The sequence below is a fragment of the Mus pahari genome, chromosome 3 (genome assembly GCF_900095145.1).
Source record: "Mus pahari chromosome 3, PAHARI_EIJ_v1.1, whole genome shotgun sequence".
Classification (NCBI taxonomy): domain Eukaryota; kingdom Metazoa; phylum Chordata; class Mammalia; order Rodentia; family Muridae; genus Mus; species Mus pahari.
In genome coordinates this window covers 123,180,354-123,202,996 of record NC_034592.1, presented here as the reverse complement: position 1 = coordinate 123,202,996, position 22,643 = coordinate 123,180,354, and the positions used below count along the sequence as shown (strand labels likewise).

Sequence of the window (22,643 nt, the reverse complement as noted above, 5' to 3'; positions counted from 1 at the left end):
ATTGTTGTTCCACCTACAGGGTTGCAGCCCCCTACAGCTCCTTGGGTACTTTCTCTAGCTCCTCCATTGGGGGCCCTGTGTTCCATCCAATAGCTGGCCAGTCCATTATATTAATAACATTACAAACTGATTGGACCAAACGAGCAGAAAGTACTAACCACTGTGAACTCCTTAATAAAGCATTTGCATATCACAGGATGGGAAATAAATTTAACGAAAATTCAATAGCCTTCTACATCAGTGAAATTTCTAGGAGTCCAGTGGCGTCAGGCATGTTGAGATAATTCCTACAAAGTGAAATACTGAGTGACTGCATCTGGTCTTTCCTACTAAGAAAGAAACACAATGTGTAGTGAACCAACAGGATTCTGGAAACAGTGCATTCTTCACTTGGCTTAATTATAAATGATTTGAAAACATACCAGTTTTGAGAGAGGCCCAGAACAGGAAACAGCTCTTCAACATATCCAAGTTCCTGTGCAGTCTACTTTGCCACTTGGGCCCTAAGATCCAGTCTCCCAAATCTATCTGTTGTGGAAGTGACAGAAAAAAGTGCTGTTTGGAGATTTTGACAGGCTTCCATAGCTGAATCACAATGGAGGCCCTTGTGAGTTTGAATCAAGGTCCTTCCATTGTCTAAGGGAAACTACTTCTGGTTGAGAGACAGCTCTTAACCCATGATTGGGCTTTAATAAAAACTGAATGCCTGACGATGAGCAGTCAAGTTACCATGCCAGCTGAGCTTCCCATCATAAGCTGGGTATTATCGGATCCACCAAACCATAAAGCTACACATGCAGACTAGCAAGGCAGTATAAATGAAGAGGCACATATATGCTCAGGCAAGTGCAGGTTCTGAGGGCAAAAGTAAGTTATATGAGAAAGTTATCCAATTGCATAGATCCTATTTCTGCTACTACTCCTTTTGTTCCAAAGCATGCATCTATGACCTCGTGGATGTGGTCTGTGATCAGACAACTGAGTCAGAGAAGACCCAGGCATAGCTTACAGGTAATTTTGCATACTATATAGACACCAACCAAAAGTAGACAGTTGCAGCATTCCAGTCTTTATCTAGGATAACCCTGAAGGATAATGGTAAAGAGAAATTTCTACAGTTGATGAACTTTTGACACATGCACATAGGTTCTTTAGTCTTCCAATGAAGACCAGAGGCTCACCAAGAATCCTCAGGCCTTCAACACTAGACTCAGACTGAATACTGAGACACTCAACCTCATGAACTGGGCAGCTCTCAAATTCTTGGACTCACCAGTGTACAGCCAGCCACTTCTAGACCACTCTGATTATATCGTCTCAGCAAATCTAAAATTCCTCCTTTCAATATATAATCATTGTATTCATTCAGTTCCTCTAAGAAAACATGACTAATACAAAGATTGTATTCTACTTCATTCTAAGAGATACTCTCTCAAAAGTAGAGATAGTGATGGCTAGAAACAGAATAAAACTTAAGATGGAAATGTCTTAGCAGCCATCCAGTCTGTGGCAATCATTTTCTCCTGAGAATCATCTTTAAACTATTTGGAAGATTTAACATTTATTTAGATTCCACAAATTTCTTAAGAGAAAAACAATAAATATTAAAAAAACAAAGGAGTGCTGTGCCCAGAAGAGTCAAGCTGAGATGTAAATAAGAACAATGAAAAGATGTTTAACATGTCACAGAGCTTAGCAGTTAACACTTTTCTTCTTCTTGCAGAGGGTACATGTTCAATTCCCAGAAACCACACTGTGTCTTACAACCAACTCCCTTAGTTTTAGTGGGTCTGGCCTTCTCTGATACAAGGAACACATATGCTGTACATATTAGACATGCATATAAAATTATTAAAAACAGCCACAGTTCTTATTGCAGAGTTTCAGAATTTGATGGCATCTCTTGGAAATATCTATGAAAAACACTATAATACCTGAAACCATGGGACATGGAATATACACTTTTAGTTGACTATAAATTTACCTATCAGATTTTTTAAAATCTAGAACATAAGTCACTATTTTGACTTTTGAGGTAAGCAGTATAATCTGCTATCATTTCTATGATTGTGGCTTTATGTAACAGTAATGTCTGAAGCATTTTATCTCTCCATTTTCATTGTCTTTGTATTTTCACAACAGCTCTATGAAGCAGGCCTTATAGCACGCTCTTTATCTAACCAATGAAAAAAAAAATAGATGTTAAGAATTATTAAATAGTTTTCCAAAGCTTCCAAATCCAGGAAGTCAAAAAAGCTTACATAAAATCATGACTGATCTGAGTCCAAGAGTCTATGATCAACTAGGTAAATGCATCACTCCGTAGAAACTGGAGAGGAGACAGGAACAACTGAAAAGTAAACAAAGGAACCTACCTCACTTTATTATTGTACTAGTGAACGTTAATCTTTGACTAAAGTCATCTCATTTATGGTTGAAACACTAAACTATAAATTATATGTCTATATTTTCTCCCAAGATCTAGCCAACAACAAAACTGCTTATTCAGTTAATAGGCTTAGCATAAAGATTATACTTGAATCTAATCAGTATACAAAGATCATCTTATGTGATACTACATTAAAGTGGTGGGGTTGTTTGCTGTAACCCAATTACAGTCAACATTCCTGGCATACCTACAATTTGTGTACAGAAATTTGGAAGGTCAAGGGAAAACTGAGCTGGGTTTGCATGGAGGGTAAAGCCTGACAGAAAGAAGGCATCATGGTGAAGAAATAAGGAAGCAATTGGAATCACCAGAAATTTACCAGAAGCATATTTTAGAGAAGGAAATGATCATGAAAATATAATCTTCTTTCAATAAAATCCTCAGAAATCTGACAAGGGCACTCGTCTCCCAGAGCAAAGTTTTGTTTTTTAATTATATGACAGAAAGAAGAAAGGCAGGAGGCTGAAGATTTATTGGTATATCTCCAAACCTCTCTCAAAATACAATTCAGAAAATAATGCTAAAACAGGAGAGCAAATATATCCTCCACCTCACGACTGAAAAGAGGCAAGGCACAAGTAACTGTGTCCACACTATATGAACAGTTGTTTTTTAAAAAAGATTTATTTGTTTATTTTATGTATTTGAGTACACTGTTGCTGTCTGAGACACACCAGAAGAGGGCATCGGATCCTATTACAAATGGTTGTGAGCCACCATTCGGTTTCCCAGGATTGAACTCAGGACCTCTGGAAGAGCAATCAGCACTCTTATTCTCTGAGTCATCTCTCTAGCCCCAAAGAGTGTTTTTAAAAGTAAAATAACATAGTCATGGATCCTAAAACTTTACTTTCTACCTCAAAATTTCAATTTATTTGTCACAGGAATGAAACAAAAATAAATTTACAATTTTACTTTATATACTCTCTTTGTATTTCCAACCAGAGTACGCACTATATACTTTGCATACAATAAGCCATGTCTTTTTGGATCGACGCCTATCTTCTCTACAACTTCTAACCTACCTCTCCATGTAGAAGAGACTATCCCACTCTCAGCCCAAAAGATTACAAGTAAGATTTACGAAATCCACAGAAAAAAATTTAACTTTAGTTTTCTCTTGTATTTGTATTTGTCTAGGTCTGACTGATAAGCACATTTTTATTTTTCTCTCATACATAACTAAAGACGTTAGGGGAGGAGGAAGAAGGGGAGAAAAGAAAGAAGAGAAAAGAGAGGGAGAATGAATTATAGATCTTTTGGAAGGATTTCTGAAGTAAGATTCATCTGAAACCCTGAGATATTCACCATTAACCTTATGGGCTGTAAAAAGACACTAAGGGTGGCAGGCTAAACAGAGGAACAACATGGAAGAGGTCATTTTGTCTGCTGTGGAGAGTAAGTGAGGTTTCTAACAAAGCACTTGGGACACTATTGCGGTACTCTGGGTAAGAGATGAAGGCCATGGGTGTGAGCTCAAAGAGTGTATATATATATATATATATATATATATATATATATATATATATATATATATATATATATATATATGCCAATGAAGTAAAAAGAAAATCACGTTCAAAAATGAAGTGACCAACAATATTATATACAAAGAATACAAGGACCAGGACTGGGAGGATGGCTCAGCTGCCAAAGTGACTGCTGAGTTAACAGGAGGACCTAAGTTCAGATCTATGTAAAAGAATGAGAGGGAAGGAAGCACGTGCAGTACTGGGAAGGCTTGTTGGCCAGTTAGTATAGCCCAGTTAGAGCTTCAGGGTCAGGAAAAGACCCTGCCTCAAAATATTAGGTGAGCAAAAGAGGAAGATGCCTGGCAGGAAGCTCTAGATTCCACACCCACGCATCCATACTCTCACCTGCACATACATAGGTGCGTGTACACACACATACTCACACATACAGTGTACCAAAATAAAAAGAAAGAAAATATGGACCAACAGGAGTTCACAGAATCAAGAATAAGAAGAAAAAGGAGAGGTTATGGTAACTATTGGTGAGATGGTTTCAATGGTGATGAAAAGCTGGGTCATCGCTGATTATACTTTAATACATATCAAAGATGATTTAGGACAGAACCTTAAACATAAGAATGCCCAATTTTCACAAAGACCTTAAGATGGTTCTGAGAGCCATTATAAATGAACAAATATGTCATCTAAGAAGGAATATGCAGGCCAATAACTATATATGGAAAGGTATTCAACATGGTTAATTCTTGGAAAATGCAAATTAAAAAATCAGATACCGATATATACCTAATAAAATAAAATAATTCTAACACCAAATACTAGTTTTAAAAAAACTGCATTCCTCAAACACTGCTGAGAAAATGCAAAATAATACACGGAGTATAGGAAATTACAGTTTCTTACCTAATTAAGCAGGCCATTTATCATAACACATGTGGTTGTTTATATCACAGAAACAGAAACCTGTAGTCATATAGAAACTTAAATACTCATAGAATAGACTCATAGTTCATAGAGGCTTTATTGTTGAGAGCAAAGTGTTGAAGAGAATCAAAATGACCATCAATGAGTTAATGGCTATACTCTCTTCTAAATCTATGTATACTACCAAGAGGAGAAAAACAGAAGGAACTACTATTAGTACCAGGGAAAATGCAACAAGATGGATAGCTCTAAAGGGCATTAAGCTTAGAGGGAAAAGTCAATACAAAAAACTACATGCAGTATAGATTATTACTCTCATATAACATTTTATTATTCGTATTGCTTTTAATAATATATAACTACATGTATTTATAGGGAATTATATGGTATTTTGATGTCTGAAATATAGATTCATAAAAGTCAGCTAATTAACATTAATTTCCTCCAAAACCTTGCTTACCACTTCTACAGTGAAACATCTGGCATCCTCTCTTCTTTGTGAAAATATACAGTATTATGGTTTATAATCATGCAGCTGTGCCACAGACCTCAAACCTGTTTCTACTGTGGGTCGGGAAAGGTCCTTCTGACCAACAACCCCCCACTGCCTTCGTGGCCAAGCCTCAGTCTCTACTGGACATCACTCTACTCTCCAGTCCTACTTTCACTTTCTTGGCAACAAAAGTGAAAAGAGACAAGAGGCTGGCACCCAACTAAAACCCGCACAAAAGGAAGCAACTAACAAAGAGCATAGAAAGCTATAAAATAGAATGGATCATTTTTCTTACTAAAATGGTTCTAGATCTAAATTGTGGTGATGGTTGCATGAAGCTATTCATTAGATAAAACTACACATATTTGTACACTTACAAATGGTATTAAGTACTTAACGCTATCAAATCGTAGATACTAAAGTCTGTAGTTTAGATAATTACAGTATATAAGTATCAATTTCCTAGACCACAGGTGTACCTTACCAGTAATGTGTTTACTAGATGTTCAAACACTGAATGTGATCCTCAGTAACTGTAAGGAAAACCAAACAAGACTTTCTCCTATTGAATACTATAAAACTTGTGTTTAGAACAAGGTATTAAAATCTTATTTCCCTCACCTTTTAAGAGTATCATACAAGTGTTTTAACCCTCCTTACCCAAATTTGCTTGCATGAAGGCCACTGCTCTATTATAGGAATTAGATGGCCTGGAACAGTGACCCTATTCTATTTGAAGCATGCACCCCATTCCCCTTTCTCCTTCATTTTGGGTGCATCAATCCTTTTCAGACTAGCCAAGTGAACAGATTGTGAGGTCAGACCCCATGGGGGAAGACACAGTCACCACCTTCCTTAGAATAAGAATCAAGTGTACTTCCTGTCTCAGTGTGTTTTCTCTTCCAGTGACACCCTCTAGATCAAGAGTAAAGTTTGCCTTGACAAACTTCAATTGAATGATAGACTATTTTTTTTTGCAATGTCAAATGTCCCTGGCAACTAATAAGCGGCCCTCACAACCTCTCTAATTAGGGCACATACATCTGCAACTTCCTAAAAGGAAGAATAAACAGGAGCTTGTCTCAGGCAGCATTTAAACAAGTTTAAGGAATTTCAACAAATACTAAATTAAGAAGTTTAGAATATCAAATCCTGCTGTTCAGAACTATAAAGATCAATTGTTTCAATATATTAATGTGGTCATGAAAGAATGTTGGCAATCTAACAGAGTGATGGCAGGGCAGCTCTGCCATCTTGACTGGAAGCCCGGACTCTCTCTAGAGGTGGCTCTGGAATATTCTGTCATGTTTCTTTATACACCAGAAAGCTAACAGATGTTCCTCTCTGTTCATACCAGGCCAGCAAGCTGCACAGCAGAGAGCTGTAAATAGAGCTGTTACCTGTACATTTGGTATTTCTTTCCCATCCACCCAGGAACTACCTGATGAGCCAGCCCTTGTGAACACGGCCAAATTACTATCATCACAGCCAGAGAGCTAGAAGGGGACAAAAGTTGATTCTTATCTTCAGATTCAGTCATCATAATCATGTACACTATGCAATATCTATGAGAAACCTGCATATACAGGGAAAGGCAAGAGAAAATGAACAAGAGAAAAATAGTGAACTGAACATTTATTTTCTGATTAACAATATTTTATGTCAATAAAAATTACCTAATAAATATTTTTATTAATTTATTGAACAAATGATTTTAAAACCAAGCCAAACCACTTCCTTTATCAAGTCCTTGGTGCAGAATATGTTATTAGAGCTATGATAAAAAAATCAATTGCATAAAGTCAATTTAATATACATACAATTTGAATATTTCTCATAAGCACAAAGTCAAGCCATTGCTTTGGATGGTGCAACAATAAATAAAAAGGCTACCATTATGTGCTCTGTGAGAAAGAAAAAGAGTACACAATTAACAGAACCCAAGAAAGGCCATTGTTACTATCAAGTAAAGCAGGTAAATTCAATGTTGTGCTAACAAGAAGAAAAAGCAGCAACTGGAATTATCAGCTAAAAATTTCAAACATACTGGAATGTTGGTAGTACTTTTATTAAAACTTTTAAATCCTTCATTTAATAAAATAAATATATATATAAACTTTTGAATCTTAAATATTTTAGAATTAAAGTTCTTACAATTTGTAAAAATTCTGGCATAATAAAGCATTGATCACTTGCTAACCACAGGGATATCTAACTAAAACTCTATACCGGAGTATTCATGAGATACTTTCTCATGCCCTGATTTCTTCATAGGCTCCACAGACTAAAGGAAAACAACTTAAAACTGAGATCTACCAAAGACAAACAAACAGAAAAATAAGGAAGATCTGAGCGTTTAAGGTAACAAAGGGACAAAAATCAAACCAAAAGAAGACAGCCAGTATGGGTAGAGATAAAAAATCCACACTCTTTTTGATAGGAGATGACACCTCAAAAGGGTGACAGAAGCATCCCAGGAGAGAGGAAGCAAAGAGCCATTAGAAGAAAACTGATTATGACAGAGCTGGTACCTTACAGAGCAACTGACACTCAATACTCAAGGAAGTACAAGCTCAGTAGACTTCCAGCCTTCTTGCTCGATCCCAAGAACTCTCCCATGTGTGGAATAAGTGTCTTCCAATCCTTACTCTGTTCCCCTCCAAGGCATTTTCCTATGACACTATGTGAATTTACTTACCAAATGAGACAACACTAGACTCATCTGAACCCTGTACTCTTGGAAAACCATGGAAGTCAGGATATCCTGCCCATTCTTTCAAGTTCTGAGAGACAGCTAACAACAAATCAGCACTCTCCTACTTGGCTTACAGAAAACTCAAAAGTGATCATCTTGTAGCTTCTGCTGAGTCCAGACATAGGCAGTCTAAATTCTCCTCCAGTTGTTTCATCCCTCACCTTCCTGTCTCCATTTCTCCTTCTGGTTGGTTAAGGCTGGGTACTTGACTCCCCCAAATGTAAGTGTATCTTCTCTCCTGGTTCTACACTCCTGCATTTTGAGTCACCATGATTAATGAAAAAACACCACTCTCTAATGACTCCTCCAAGCAACCACGTGTCTAACGCCACCATTTGGTTCCCCACAGCCACCCCTTTCTGTACATGTTCACATCTTCCTGTAAAAGAAGAGCCCTTCTCTTCTTGAACTTTTGGATACATAAAGAAATTCTCTTCAGCTCTCCAGGTCCACCATCCTCTTCCCTAAGCGTAAGGAAGGGAAGATTAAAGACTGAGATTAAAGGTTGAGCTTACTTACATCTATACCTACTTTTGTTTGACACTTTCAACCAAAAAAGGAGGGTTACCTTTTTAAAACACAAATCATAATCTCCTTTTACTAATATTTATAGAGTCACAACTGCTACATTCTTTTCATATATAACTTCACAAGAAAATATAGACAAGAGCAATGACAACAGCATGCTGTCATATCTCCTTCAATATTCATAGAAGAAAATTAAACATTAAAATATGCCAGTAAAATAACATTTTATAATAAAAATAAAAACTTACAAACAAGTAAAGTTTTGAAATCAGAGAAATAATTTCTCCACATTTTCCTTTTGTCTGACATAATCTAACTGTATTTTTAGAACTTATACAAGAGAAAAGAAAAGCTTGCTGAAGTACTTACTACTTCTCATGACACAATCAGGAAACCAGTAATCATTTAGCTACTAAAATTCTTTCTGAAGAGCTTTTTAAAACCATTTGTTACTTCTCATGCACTCCAGTGATTTAATTGGATACATACAATAAATCCCCAGTATTTTTAATCACAAAGAAAAGTATTTCTATATATAGAAAATGTTTTAAGATTGTAAAACACAGCAAAGAAAATGCAGCAAAGTGAACCACTCACCCGCATTGACGATTGCATCCACCTCTAGCAGAGTGATGTCACCTCTGTAGAGAGAAACCTTTTCACTCAAGCTTTTCTTCATCTGTGGTGCTTCCTGAGTATTTTCTTCTGTAATAAAAAGAGATACTTATTAATAAAAATATTCCTAATTTAATCAATTACTTCCTGTGTGTATTCATCTGTGTGCCCATGGCACTAGTGTGCCATGGGGCAAGTGTGGAAGTCACAGAACCTTAGCTATCTATCCTCATCTTCAACCTTGTTTTGAAACAGGGTCCCCTGCCACTGCATGTGTCAAGCTAACTGGAATGCAGCTTCTGCATATTCTCTTGTCTCTGCTTCTATATTCCCATAAGGGCACTGGGCTTACAGGCAGTCAGACACATCTGATTATTCTTGTGGGTGCAGGGTATTCAAGTTCAGGTCCTCATTTTGCAAAAGCAAGAGGTTTTACTCACTGATCCATTTCTTCTAGTACTAACTAACCGTTCTCTAATCAGGAAAACTATAAGAGCCAATATGAGACACTGGGTTTCAAGGAAAATCTCAAATATATTTAAGTACCAGGGATGTGGTTTAGTCACTATTTATACCCTATTTTCAATATAAGTGCACTGTCTATACCAGTGGTCAGTTAGGTGTTTTTAGTAACTTTGATCAGATATCCTTGACCATTAAAAACTAACACTTATCAATTTTATTATATGATAATATCATATGAAGATGAAATTATGTTCAATTATATTCATAAGGAAAAGAGATATGCATCTACAGAGAGAAAACACACTATACAGTGGAGAGAATCATTTCTATTTTTTCCACTTATTTAAAGGAGTCTTTCAAATGTGTTTACATGACCATTTAGTTTCATCTCTGCTCTGTCTAAAAAGATGTCCCATCCTTAGATCTAAATCTGTGAAAATGCTCTTTGCTTTACCAAATTGAATTGACCCTGTCACTTTACAGGACAATGTTACTATGCAAGAGAAATAGCTCCACCCAACACACAGAGCCAGCAGTCTGTTCTAAAACCTGACACACAATTGAGAGAAATACTCATTTCAATTGTCATTCATTCTAAGACAGAGTCAACATACGTAACAAAGAAATATGAATAGATGTCTTAAAAATACACAAAGACTATACATAAAAAGAATTATTATATTTTAAAGCATTTATAAACTCTAACATAAGTATTTATGAAACATGAACATTTTAGGGAGGACTATAATGCTATCTACTCACTAAAGCCCTCTTAGATGAGCAGGCAGTTTTAAAGGACTTGGGAGATGAGAAATGATAGCTAAAGTACCTAAACTACCTAATTGTCTATGAGGGCTGTCCTGCTTTGGTTTCTATCTTGCCCCAAGGAGGAAAGGTTTTATTTCCTCTTACAATTTCAGTCTACCATTAGGAAAGGTCAGCACAGGAACTCAAAGCAGGAACGGTGGTGGGGGCAGAAACTAAAACAGAGACCATGGGGGAATACCCAGGCTTCCTTAGCTACTTTTCTTATATAGCCTAGGCTCCCTGCCTAGGAGTAGCACTACTCACAGTGGTCTGGGCCCTCCCACATTAATTATCAAGAAAATGGCCCCAAAGACATGACCATAGGTCAATCCAGTAGAGGTTCTTAACACAGCAAAGCTGTGAGTTCCACATCCCCTAAGTCACTGCTCTTAGGACTTTTAAAATGCTTTAAATCCTGATTCTCAGGTAAAGTTAACTAGACTACAATAAATATTTTATGGCTTTTGCAGACAATTCTTAAGCACCTGAATCAATGAAAATCTGTAAATTACAAAAGGCTTCTCATTGAAGCCAGGTCTGAGAAGGTATTAAAGGAACAAGGACTTCACAAAGAAAACAAAATGTATTTGTTTTGGGGAAGAGGTGGCACAATAGGCATAACCTATTTTCCACTTGTCAAAAATAGATCTACAAAGTTAAGCCCCTATTTCCTCATGGAGTGTTTTATATGTACTGCTGCATTTGCAGTGGTACTATTAAGTTGCTAAATATTTGCTGGATTTCAGGACACTGAGACTGAACCCCTCCCAGATACGAACATGTCCCTCAGATAAAAGTTGTCTGTTCTAGATACTTTAAAAGCTAAATACTTGAAATTGAAAAAAGGAAAAAACAAACATGTTAAATCTACCTAAAGTAAAACCCTGGTACAATAAATCCTTTAGAGATTGTCGTGTTTGCCACTTAGAGTATACACTGCTCAACAATGTTGTCTTTGACAACTGTCCACTCTCATGCCTTGAGAAGATGCACTGCTTTGCAGTGGCCCCTTAGACACTATCCAGTCTCACCTCTTGAGTTGTGAATCTTCTCCACTACAGTGTCTCTTCTAAATTATTTAAATGGAGATTTCAAGGATCAGGAAGCTGAGAATGGAACAAAGACCCATAGCAATGATTTTTAAGCATGTATGACACATCCAGATAATATGGAGGCTAGAGTTTTTCTGTGTGAGCCAGTGTTGGAGAGGAGTAAAATAAAAAACACAGTCTCAATTCCAATAGAGAAAGAGAAAGAACTTCAAATATCTACACGGGAAGTAAAAGTATACTTGAAAAGTGCATAGAAATTACAGCCCACAGGTCCCTGGTCAGGGATGCCCTCAGAAGGTAAGCCAGGTGAGAGAGAGCACTACTCAGAGTGAGTCCACAACCCCTAAAAGCCTCTAACCTAATTTGGATTTTGGCAAGAAAATCAAAGAGAAGATGGATGATGGAGAGAAATCCATGTTTGTCAGTCACAATGACTCAGCGAGCATGAGCGGGATAGCGTTTTTGAGAATCTATTTTTAAATACTGAGATAACCTGGGATCATGAGATCAAGGAACAAGCACAGTGTGGGAACCTCAATTTGGTCCTACCACAGAAGTGTATGTCTAGAGAGGCAGCTGTAGAAGACAAGGGAACAGACAAGAACAAACTGAAGGCTACAAGAAGGCAGGAGGTTAAGCCAAGGCAGAGAAATACATGGCAGAGCCCCAACCTCAGTAGCCCAGAGATCTTACCCACTGAGAACACAAGAGTTTGACAGCTCTGAGCCTGAGGTCAGTGAGTGGACCAACCTCTGAGAAATATACCTTGTCCTTCACATTTTCTCAATATTAATCCAACCAGTCAATGAGCACGGGAGGTCATTCCATCTAATAGTATCTTCTTTCAATTTATTTAGAGTCTTTTAAGGTTTTCATTGTGTAGATCTTTTATTTCATTGGTTAGGTTTTTTGTTTGTTTGTTTGTTTGTTTTGATTGGTTGGTTTTGTTTGATTTTGTTTGTTTTTTTGTTGTTGTTTTTTTTGGGGTTTTTTTTTTTGGTTTTTTTGGTTTTGTTTTTTTGTTTTTTGCTGCTACAAATTAGATTGTTTCCCTGATTTTTTTTCCTTCAATATATTTGTCCTTGGTATACTGGAAAGCTATGGTTTTTGTATTTTAATTTTGTTGCCTAACACTGCTGAATATGTTTGAAAGCTCTGGGAAATTTTCTAATGGATTCCCTAGGAGAGGGTCTCTTAAGGATAAGAAAGATCACAGCTTCTGTCAATAGGAATTCTTTGACATCTTCCTTCCTTTTTTATATCTGTTTTATGTCCTTCCTGTTGCTCTAGGAAAGACTTCAAGTACTATACTGAGTAAGGATGGAGGAATGAGCATCTTGTTGCTGACATTAGAGGATTGTTTTGAGTTTATCCATTTTTGCATGACTGCCATCAGCTTGTAATTTATAGATTTTACAAGTGGAAATATAGTCTCCCATTTCTAGTATCTCTGGGACTTTTATTATGAAGGAACATAAGAGTCAAAAGAAATGATCATGTGATTTCTTTCTTTGAATTCACTTATGTAATAAATCATATTTATTGATGTCCATATGTTGAACCATGATCTTATGTCTAGAATAAAGTCAACTTGATCAAGGTATTTTGATGTGCTCTTGCATTTAACTTGCAAGTATTATATTAAAACTTTGCATGTACGTTCATCAGCTGATAATTTTGTTGTGGTGGTGGTGGTGATGGTGGTGGTGATGGTTGTGTTTAAATGTAAGGATAATGTTAGTTTCTTAAAAAGTTGGAAATGTTCATTCCTTTCTCTTTCTAAGGAATAATTTGCTTAGTACTGATATTGGTATTGCTTTAAAGGCCTGATAGAATTCTGTGCAGATACTTTTGGTCCTGAACAGTTTTAAGTTGGGAGATTTGTAGTTGCTGCATTAATCTAATTGCTTGTTACAGATCTTTTTACATTATTTACTTCATCTTGGTTTTCCTTTAGTATGCTATATGACTTATAAAAACACCTATTTCTTTCAGATTTTCCATTTTTTTCCAGTTTAATGGAATGTATTTTTTTTTTAATTTGTTCACTTTGCTGTTGCTCCTCCTGGCACCCACCTCACACAGTCCTTCACCTCAGCCCGTCCCCTTCTTGGAACATAAACATTGAGTGCCTGCCTGAATTTCTTGATATATGGTGTCCTTTCTTTTTATAATGTTATTAATTTGCATCTTCTTTTGGGGGGTTAATTTACTAAGTTGTTTTTCCAATGTATTGATGTACATCATCAGATTGAGAACTCTTTGATTTTTCTTAAGGATTCGTTTTACTAATATTATTATTTGTGTGTATGAGGGATACTGACAGAGACCAGAAGAGGGCACCCGATCTCCTAGACCTGGAGTTACAAGTGGCTATAACCCGCTGGAAACCAAAAGTTCTTGATTCTCTTCAGAGTACAAGCATTCTAACTATGGAGCTCTCTCCAGGCACTTGATTGTACTTAAAGCTACAAACTTCCCTCTTAGGGTTGCCTTCATTTTAAGTTTTTGTATATTGTGTTTTCATTTGCATTTAATTCTTGGAATTTTTTTATCTCTTCTTGATTTCTTCAATGACTCATTCATCATTTAACAAGGTGTAATTTAATTCCCACGAGTCTGTATATTTTTATAGTTTCTCTTGCTATTTATTTCTAGCTTTATTAAACTGTGGTCTGATAAAAAGCTAGACATTATTCCAATTCTTCTGTGTTTGTTGAGATTTGATTTGTGTCCTAATTTATGATAAATTCTAGAGGAAATTTCATAGGTTTCTGAGAAGAATATGTATTCTTAGCATTTGGGTAGACTCATCTGTAGATACCTATAAGGTCCATTTGATCTGTGATGTCTTTTAATTCCAATGTTTTTGTTTTTCTGTGTTTGTTGGAGGCAATCTGACTGATCTATTGGTGACAGGGGGTATTAAGCCACTATTAATACATATTAATTAATTTGTGTCTTGATACTAGTAGAACATAGTTTTTTTGAAGGTGGATGAGCCTGTGCTCAGTGTGTGTTGTTTAGAATTATATACTCTTGGAGACTGTTCCATTGAACCTGATTGAGTGACCCTCTTTATCTATGCTGATGAAATGTGGATTGAATTCAGGTTTTTGAGATATTAGGATAGCACTGTCTGTGTGCTTTTTGGCCCCATTTCCTTGGAAGATATGGGTTGTTTTTTTGTTTTGTTGTGTTTTCCATCTTTTCACCCAAAGTGTTTCCTTTTGATGGAGATAGGTGTATATGTAAGAGACAGAAAAAAGGATCCTGCTTTCTAATCCAACCTTGTAGTTCATGCCATTCGATAAGAAAATAAGTCATTAATATTCAGAGTTTCAGCCGGGCAGTGGTGGTACATGCCCTTTTTAATTATCTATTTTTTTATTAGATATTTTCTTCATTTACAATTCAAATGCTCTCCCAAAAGTCACTTATACCCTCCCCCAACCCTGCTCTCCAACCCACCCACTCCTGCTTCCTGGCCCTAGTATTCCCCTGTACTGGGGCATATGATCTTCTCAAGACCAAGGGCCTCTCTCCCAATGATTGCCAATTAGGCCATCTTCTGCTACATATGCAGCTAGAGACAGGAGCTCAGGGGGTACTGGTTAGTTCATATTGCTGTTCCTCTTATAGGGTTACAGACCCTTTCAGCTCCTTGGGTACTTTCTCTAGCTCCTCCATTGGGGGCCGTGTGTTTCATCCAATAGATGACTGTGAGCCTCCATTTCTGTATTTGCCAGGCACTGGCATAGCCACACAAGAATGCCTTTAATCCCAGCCCTTAGGAGGCAGAGGCAGGTGGATTTCTGAGTTCGAGGCCAGCCTGGTCTACAGAATGAGTTCCAGGACAGCCAGAGCTAAACAGAGAAACCCTGTCTCAAAAAAAAAAAAAAAAAAAACAAATAAAAAATAAAAATAAAAAATTTTCAGAATTTCTACGGAATGGTATTTATTCTTGTCATTTTGTTGGAGGGTTTTGTTTGTTTGTTTGTTTGTTTGTTTTTAGTATTTGCTTTTTTTGATCCTTTTTGCTTAGCAAATGTGTTAGCATTATTTATTTTTCCCCCAGTAGCCAATTGGTTGCATTTATTTTTATCCTCAGTATAAATAAAGTATTTGCTCCAATATGGTCTGTAGGGTTGCCTTGGTGATAATAAACTCCTTTAGCCTGCTCTTACCAAGGAAAGTTTTTCTTTCTCCTTCAGTCATGGCAGATCAGTGTGCTGGCCATGTTAAACTGGGTTGGCAGTTTACCATCTTTCAGATTTTGAAGTCTTTCCAAACTCTTCTTGGTTCTAAGGTTTTGAATAGAAAGTAAGAAGTGATATTTTTTTTTTCGAGACAGGGTTTCTCTGTATAGCCCTGGCTGTCCTGGAACTCACTTTGAAGACCAGGCTGGCCTCAAACTCAGAAATCCACCTGCCTCTGCCTCCCAAGTGCTGGGATTAAAGGCTTGCGCCACCACCACCCTGCAAGAAGTGATTCTTATGCCTGCATTTATATGTTCCTTGGGCCTTCTCTCTTGCAGCTTTCAGCAGACATTTTTGTTCTGTATATTCAATGCTTTAGATATGATATAATGTAGGTGACTGTGCTATTAGATGGAACACAGGGCCCCCAGTGGAGGAGCTAGAGAAAGTACCCAAGGAGCTGAAGGGGTCTGCAACCTTATAGGTGGAACAACAATATGAACTAACCAGTACCCCCAGCGCTCGTGTCTCTAGCTGCATATGTAGCAGAAGATGGCGTATTCAGCCATCATTGGAAAGAGAGGCCCCTTGGTCTTGCAAACTTTATATGCCCCATAGAGGGGAATGCCAGGACCAAGAAGTGGGAGTGGGTGGGTAGGGGAGCAGGGTGGGGGGAGGGTATAGGGGACATTCGGGATAGCATTTGAAATGTAAATGAAGAAAATATCTAATAAAATAATTTTAAAAAATGATATAATGTAGGGACTGCTTCCTTTTCTGAACACATTTGGTCTTCTGTGATCCTTAATATTTGGATGGGGCTCTCTTTACCTAGATTTTGGACTTATTTTCTATGATTTAATTTAAAATATTTTATAGCCTTTCGTGTGAAATTCTTCTTCTGTATGCCATAAAGTTTGCTTTTGATGATGTCCCCAGGGTTCTTTAATGTTCCATCCATACATTTTTTTAATTTATCACTGATCTTGACTGAATGATCCAGTTCTTTTACTTTGTCTTCAAGCCCTGTAATTCTATCTGTCATACAACCCTACTGATAGCGCTTTCTGCCATCTTTTTACCTGCCCTACTGTGTTTTCTCTCGATTTCCATCATCACTTCAGTTTTCAGCTTGATTTTTATTTCTTTTTTATTTCTTTTTTCTTCAATTGACTTTCTAATTTCATCAGCTGTTTGTATTCTCTTAGAGTATAGTTGTATTTCCTTTGAGTTATTTGAACATATTTCTATCAGTCTGTTTCATTTAATCCTGAATTAAGAATTTCACCTAAGTCATTTTCATCAGGGACTATTATTGAGAGACTGGTCATTTCTGGAGGAAATATGGTGTCCTGATTTTTCAGGTTACTTGTGTTTCTCTGCCATCTGGGATTAGTTAAAGTACTGCTCTGGATCTTTTTTCCTCCACATCAGGTTGCCTCTCTTACTCCTCATGAGATATTTGCAGTGTTCACAGTCTGCTCGTCCTAATGTTTTTATCTGTTAGACTGGCATCCAGGTGCAAGACTATATTCCTAGTCCATTCTATAGGCTGAGTTTGTTTTTGAACTTTTTCATTATAAGACAACCATTTTTGGTAAATATTTCATTCATGTTTGTGTGTATGTGTCTGTGCTCATGGCATGTGTTTGGGGGTACCCTCAGATGCTAGAAAAGAGTCCCTGGACTCCTGAAAATGGAGTTACACATGGTTACAAAGCCAGCTAAAGTGAGTGCTGAGACCTGAACTCAGGTCCTTTGTGAAAAACAGCAAGTCTCCTAAATCACTGTGGTCTCTCTGGCCACAGAAATTTATTTTCTTTCTTTCTTTCTTTCTTTCTTTCTTTCTTTCTTTCTTTCTTTCTTTCTTTCTTCTTCCCTTCCTTTCCTTCCTTCCTTTCTTTCTTTCTTTCCCTTTACCTCTTAAAATTCTTTTCATCTTTCTCTTTTCACTTCCCCTCGATAACAATCTTCTTCATTCTTCTTCTTTACTAACATTTAATCTTGCTTCTCTATTTCTCATTCCCTGCCTCCTTTCTTTATCCCATTCAATTAATCTCCCTCTTTATCCCCCAGATAATTTTTAGCTTCCTAGTATATTCTTTGGTAGTTTTCCCATTTAATTTTAAGAGTATTTCTAAACTCCGTTTTGGATGTTGTTGTTTAATTAAAACAGACTTTCTATTATTAATAGTACTATGGACTGAACCTCCATGATTAGACTGCTCAACAATCTGCACTAACCCCACACCTGATAGAGGGCTAATATCCAAAATATATAAAGAACTCGAGACGTTAAGCTCCAAAAACCAAATAACCCAATTAAAAAGTGGGGCACATAACTATTCTCAACAGAGGAAACTCAAATGGCTGAGAAACTCTTAAAGAAATGTTCAACATCCTTAGACATCAAAACGACCCTGAGATTCCACCTTGTACCATACTGAGAATGGCTAAGATCAAAAACTCAAATGATAGCATATAGAACAGAGAACATTCGTCCATTGCTGATGGGAGTACAAACTTGTACGACCACAATGGAAATCAATCTGGCAGTTGCATAAAATTGAAAATAGTTCTACCTGAAGAACCATCTATACCACTACTGGGCATACACCCAAAAGATGTTCCATCATACCCCAAGTGCGCATGCTCCACTATGTTCATAGCAACCTTATTCATAAAAGCCAGAAAGTGGAAATAACCCAGATGTCCCTCAACCAAAGAATGGATACAGAAAATGTAGTTCATTAACACAATGCAATATTATACAGCTATTAAAAGCAAAGACATTATGAATTTTGCAGACAAATGGATGGAACTAAAAAGATATCATCCTGAGTGAGGTAACCCAAAGCTTAAAGGACAGGCATGGCATGTACTCACTAATAAGTGGATTTTAGCCATAAAGTGCAGATTTCCCATGATACATTCCACAGACCCAAAGAAGTTAGACAAGAAGAAAGGCCCAAGCAAGGATGATTGAATCACACTTAGAAGAGGAAACAAAATATTCACAGGACACAGAGCTCCAAGGAAGGAACTGTGGGGAGAGGGAAAAGAGAGGGCAATGGGTAAGTAGGATCAGGTGCGGGGAGAGAAAGGAGAGAGGTCCAGTGGACCAGGAGAATGAATGAAAATCTGCAGCTGCATGGAATGGGAGGGATCTCTAGGAAGTCCCAGAGACCTGGGATAGGGTAGGCTCTCAGGAATCAATATGGGGGACCTTGGCCAAGATGCCTAACAGTAGGGATATGGAACCTAAAGAGGTATTCTCCTGTAGCCAGGTAGTACCCTCAGTGGAAGAATGGAAATGTTCAACCCAAAGTTTATCATGTCTAAAAGAAATGCAGGGATGGAGTATAGACCACTGGAAAAGCAAACCAATATCCTGCCAAACTCGAAACCCATCCCATGGGCAAGCACCAATCCCTGACATTACTAATGGGACACTTGGTTATGCTTACCGACGACAGGAGTCCAGCTTAACTGTTCTCTGTGAGGCTCTATCCAGCAGCAGACTGAAACAGAATCAGGTACCCACAGCAAACGTTAGATGGAGGTCAACAACACTTAGGAAGAAGTTGGGGGAAGGACTGAAGGCCCAGAAGTAGATGGGAACCCCACAGGAAGACCAACTGAGTCAATAAACCTGGACCCCTGGGGGTTTACAGAGTCCAAGCCACTAACCAAAGAACATACACAGTCTAGAACGAGGCCACATGGCAGATGTGTAGCTTACAGGAAGCTCAATCTTCATGACTGAACTGTCTGGCCTCAGTGGGAAAGGATGTGCCTAAACTGACAGAGACTTGATGTGGAAGGGAGGGGGAATTTCCAGGAGGCCACCACCTTCTCAGAGGAGAAAGGGGGAGGTGGAAAGGAGAAACTCCATGAAGAAAGGATAGGGAGGGATTTGAGATATAAACAAATGAATTAATTAATTTTTAAAAATAGCATTCTCATAAAGCCAGAAGGGCTATCTAAATTAACATATGTGCAAAACACAGTTCAGAAACATGAAAAATATAAGGCACACTCCTCCAAAATATTGTTATTCCTCAAGTACTAAGTCCAAAGATCTGGAATAAATTGCCATGGGAAGAAATCAAAAATCTTCTGGTAAAAATAATCTATGACTTAAAAGAGAATAAAATAGCAGATGAATTTAATTTGGGACTCAAAAAGAAGAGTCAGAAAAATGCAAGAAACACTAGCAAAATAGATGATGGAATCATTAATATAAATAAAAAGGTCAGCAACATGGAAGAAAAATTCAGCAAAGAAATTGTGATTTTTAAAAATAACCTAAAATAAAAATTTAAACACTAGAAGTAAAAATTCCAATGAACGGAAACAGAAAATGTAAAGTATGATCAATAAACTTGACCAAGCAAAAGAAATATTATAAAGGATGAAGGACTAGGGAACAAGGGCAATGACATAGTATATTCAAACATTAAAAGGAAAACAGAAGAGAAAACTAACACAATGTCCAATAAATCCTGGGTACCATAGAGACAACACAAAATAAAAATCTAAAGAATTCAAGAAGTTAAGATTTGACTAAAAGCATAGAGCATCTATATTGAATAAGTTACATCAGAAATTATCCTAAAGCTAAAGATATAGACAACAAAAACACAACAGGCATTTAAAAATAGAATATGAAATAGACATGACCAGAAAAGAACCCTTCCATGATATTACACTTTAAAGCATTATAAATGTACAAGGAACAGTTACAGAATGGCTCAGTGAGTAAAGCACTGGCCATATAAGGATGATGATCTGAGTTTAGATCCCTGGAGCCCACATAAAAGTCAGACACAGTAGTGTAAGCATCCATAATCCCAGGATGTCCTAGGAGGGTGGGAACAAGGGACAGGAGAATTGCCAGCTTGACTGGTATACACAGCAGTAAACAAGAGAGAGCTCATCTCAAGGTAGAAAGTAAGAACCAACACTAACACCAGAGGTTGTCTTTTCACCTCTACATGTGTGCTATCGCACATGTGTCATTCACACACACACACACACACACACACACAAACACACAGACCTATTAAAAAAGTTTTATGCATGGTGCCCTTTAAATTTAATTTACATGTGTTAACTTAAGATGACAACTTAGGCATTAAAATGTGTATCTTATCATATTGGTACAATCTGCTAAAAATACTTTTAATTGGGACATGACTATATAGTTTGACTTTTCTTTTAGTTTTATGCTTGTCCATAAACTGATAACTAATTCAAGTAATTCTCTACTTTAAAAATCTTCTAAAGTCATAAGGTTATACTCCAAAGGAAAGGAAAATATAATTTTTGCTCTTTTTGTAAAATGTCTAAATATTCCAGCCTACAAAAACAAAACAAAACAAAACAAAAATAAATAAATTAAAAAAAAAAACGTGCTCACTTCAGCAGCCCATATACTAAAATTGGAACAATACAGAAAAGCTTAGCATGGCCCCTGTGCAAGGATGATATGCAAGTTCATGAAGTGCTCTATATTCTTATGTAAATGATAAGAAAGTTATACCCAGCAACAAGGAGAGTGAGAATGCTAAATACTAGTGGAATGCTGGGTAATTTTAAAAGAGAACAGGAAAATGTATTATGCTTCTTATCACCTCCCTAAAACAGGGATGGTAATCCTAGAGTTGATCGGGCTCTACTGCCTTCTGAGGTGGACCTGGCATCTCCTGATTCCTACACTCTAAGGCAGGAGGGAAGAGTATATGCAAAACGAAGGAGACTTATGGCTGACCACTTGGGCTCAATAATATATAAAATTAACAGAAATTAAGTCATTATCAAAAATGCATGTGAGGAGAGATTATTACTAAAAAGCTTGCATAGAATTCCTTCTCTGTATCATTTATGCCATCCAGATAATATTTTACAAAATGTACTATACTCAAACATCTCTCCTTACCAGGTAACTCAGAAGTGATACAACCAACAAAATAAAGTTCTGACCTGTGCTCAGAAGATAGATGGGGCGGGAGGTAAGTGAAGAAGTGTCAGGTTGATTACGTGGAGAGTATGCGGGATGGCCATCAGAAGGACCAACACCAGCAGAAAGAATGAAACTGGTGAGCCACATACCTGTACTGGGCTAACAACGTGTCAGAGCAGGGGTGGTGTCCAAGGCCTTCTGCTATGTGCAACCTTGGCAGGGCCCAAGGAGTCCAACTACATTAAAGTAGCAGAGGTTGAAAAGATCAATCAACTGTTCAGAGAACTTTTGTTCTTGCTTCTTTACACCGCTCTCATATTTGTAACAAATACCATTAATTTCTTTACTTAGACTTTGTTCTGTATGCTAAATTAAACATTTAAAATACTAAAACCTATTTCTTTTTTCTCCATTGTACTGTTCCTACTTGTGTGAAAGGAGTATTTCATTTTCTTCCAAATTCCTTAAATATTATGGTGATAATTACTTAAATAGTACAATTATCATTCTTGGTTTCTCTTTATTCACAAATGCTCACTTAGTAGTAGTAGTATAATTTATTAACTCAATTGCACTTGGAATCACAACAGATGTTATACAACTTAAAACATACAGCCAGTATTCACCAAATGCCAGGAGAAGAAAAGGAAGAAAAGTCAATGGCCTATTTAACCATTAACTAGGATTGGAAAGGAGCCGGAATAGAAACAGATGTCTAAGGAAGTTCTCAAAATAACCTTGGCTGAACTAAGACTGTGGCAATGAAAGCAGGAGAGAAGGAGGATGGGCACAATAACCCAGAGGCACATATACAAATAATAGGGTCTCAGGAGAGAGATGCCAGAAACCTGCTGGGTTGGGTTTGCTGGCTTCTCAGTCATTTTTTTTTTTTTTTTTTTTT

At 37.1% G+C, this 22,643-nt stretch overlaps 1 protein-coding gene and 1 non-coding gene across 5 annotated transcripts in view; one reads left to right on the top strand and one right to left on the bottom strand.

Moving 5' to 3' along the window:
- Window positions 1-22,643, bottom strand: part of Macrod2 (mono-ADP ribosylhydrolase 2) — a 1,928,923-nt gene that overhangs the window by 1,861,300 nt on the left and 44,980 nt on the right. For all 4 annotated transcript variants that reach the window (XM_021192060.2, XM_029536733.1, XM_029536732.1 and 1 more), the window contains exon 3: window positions 9,237-9,344. In XM_021192060.2, coding sequence (XP_021047719.1) covers window positions 9,237-9,344 — 108 coding nt within the window. The remainder of the gene's footprint in view (window positions 1-9,236; window positions 9,345-22,643) is intronic.
- LOC115063653 lies at window positions 21,192-21,298 on the top strand. The gene has a single exon (XR_003843539.1). It is a non-coding gene; the product is annotated as a U6 spliceosomal RNA (small nuclear RNA).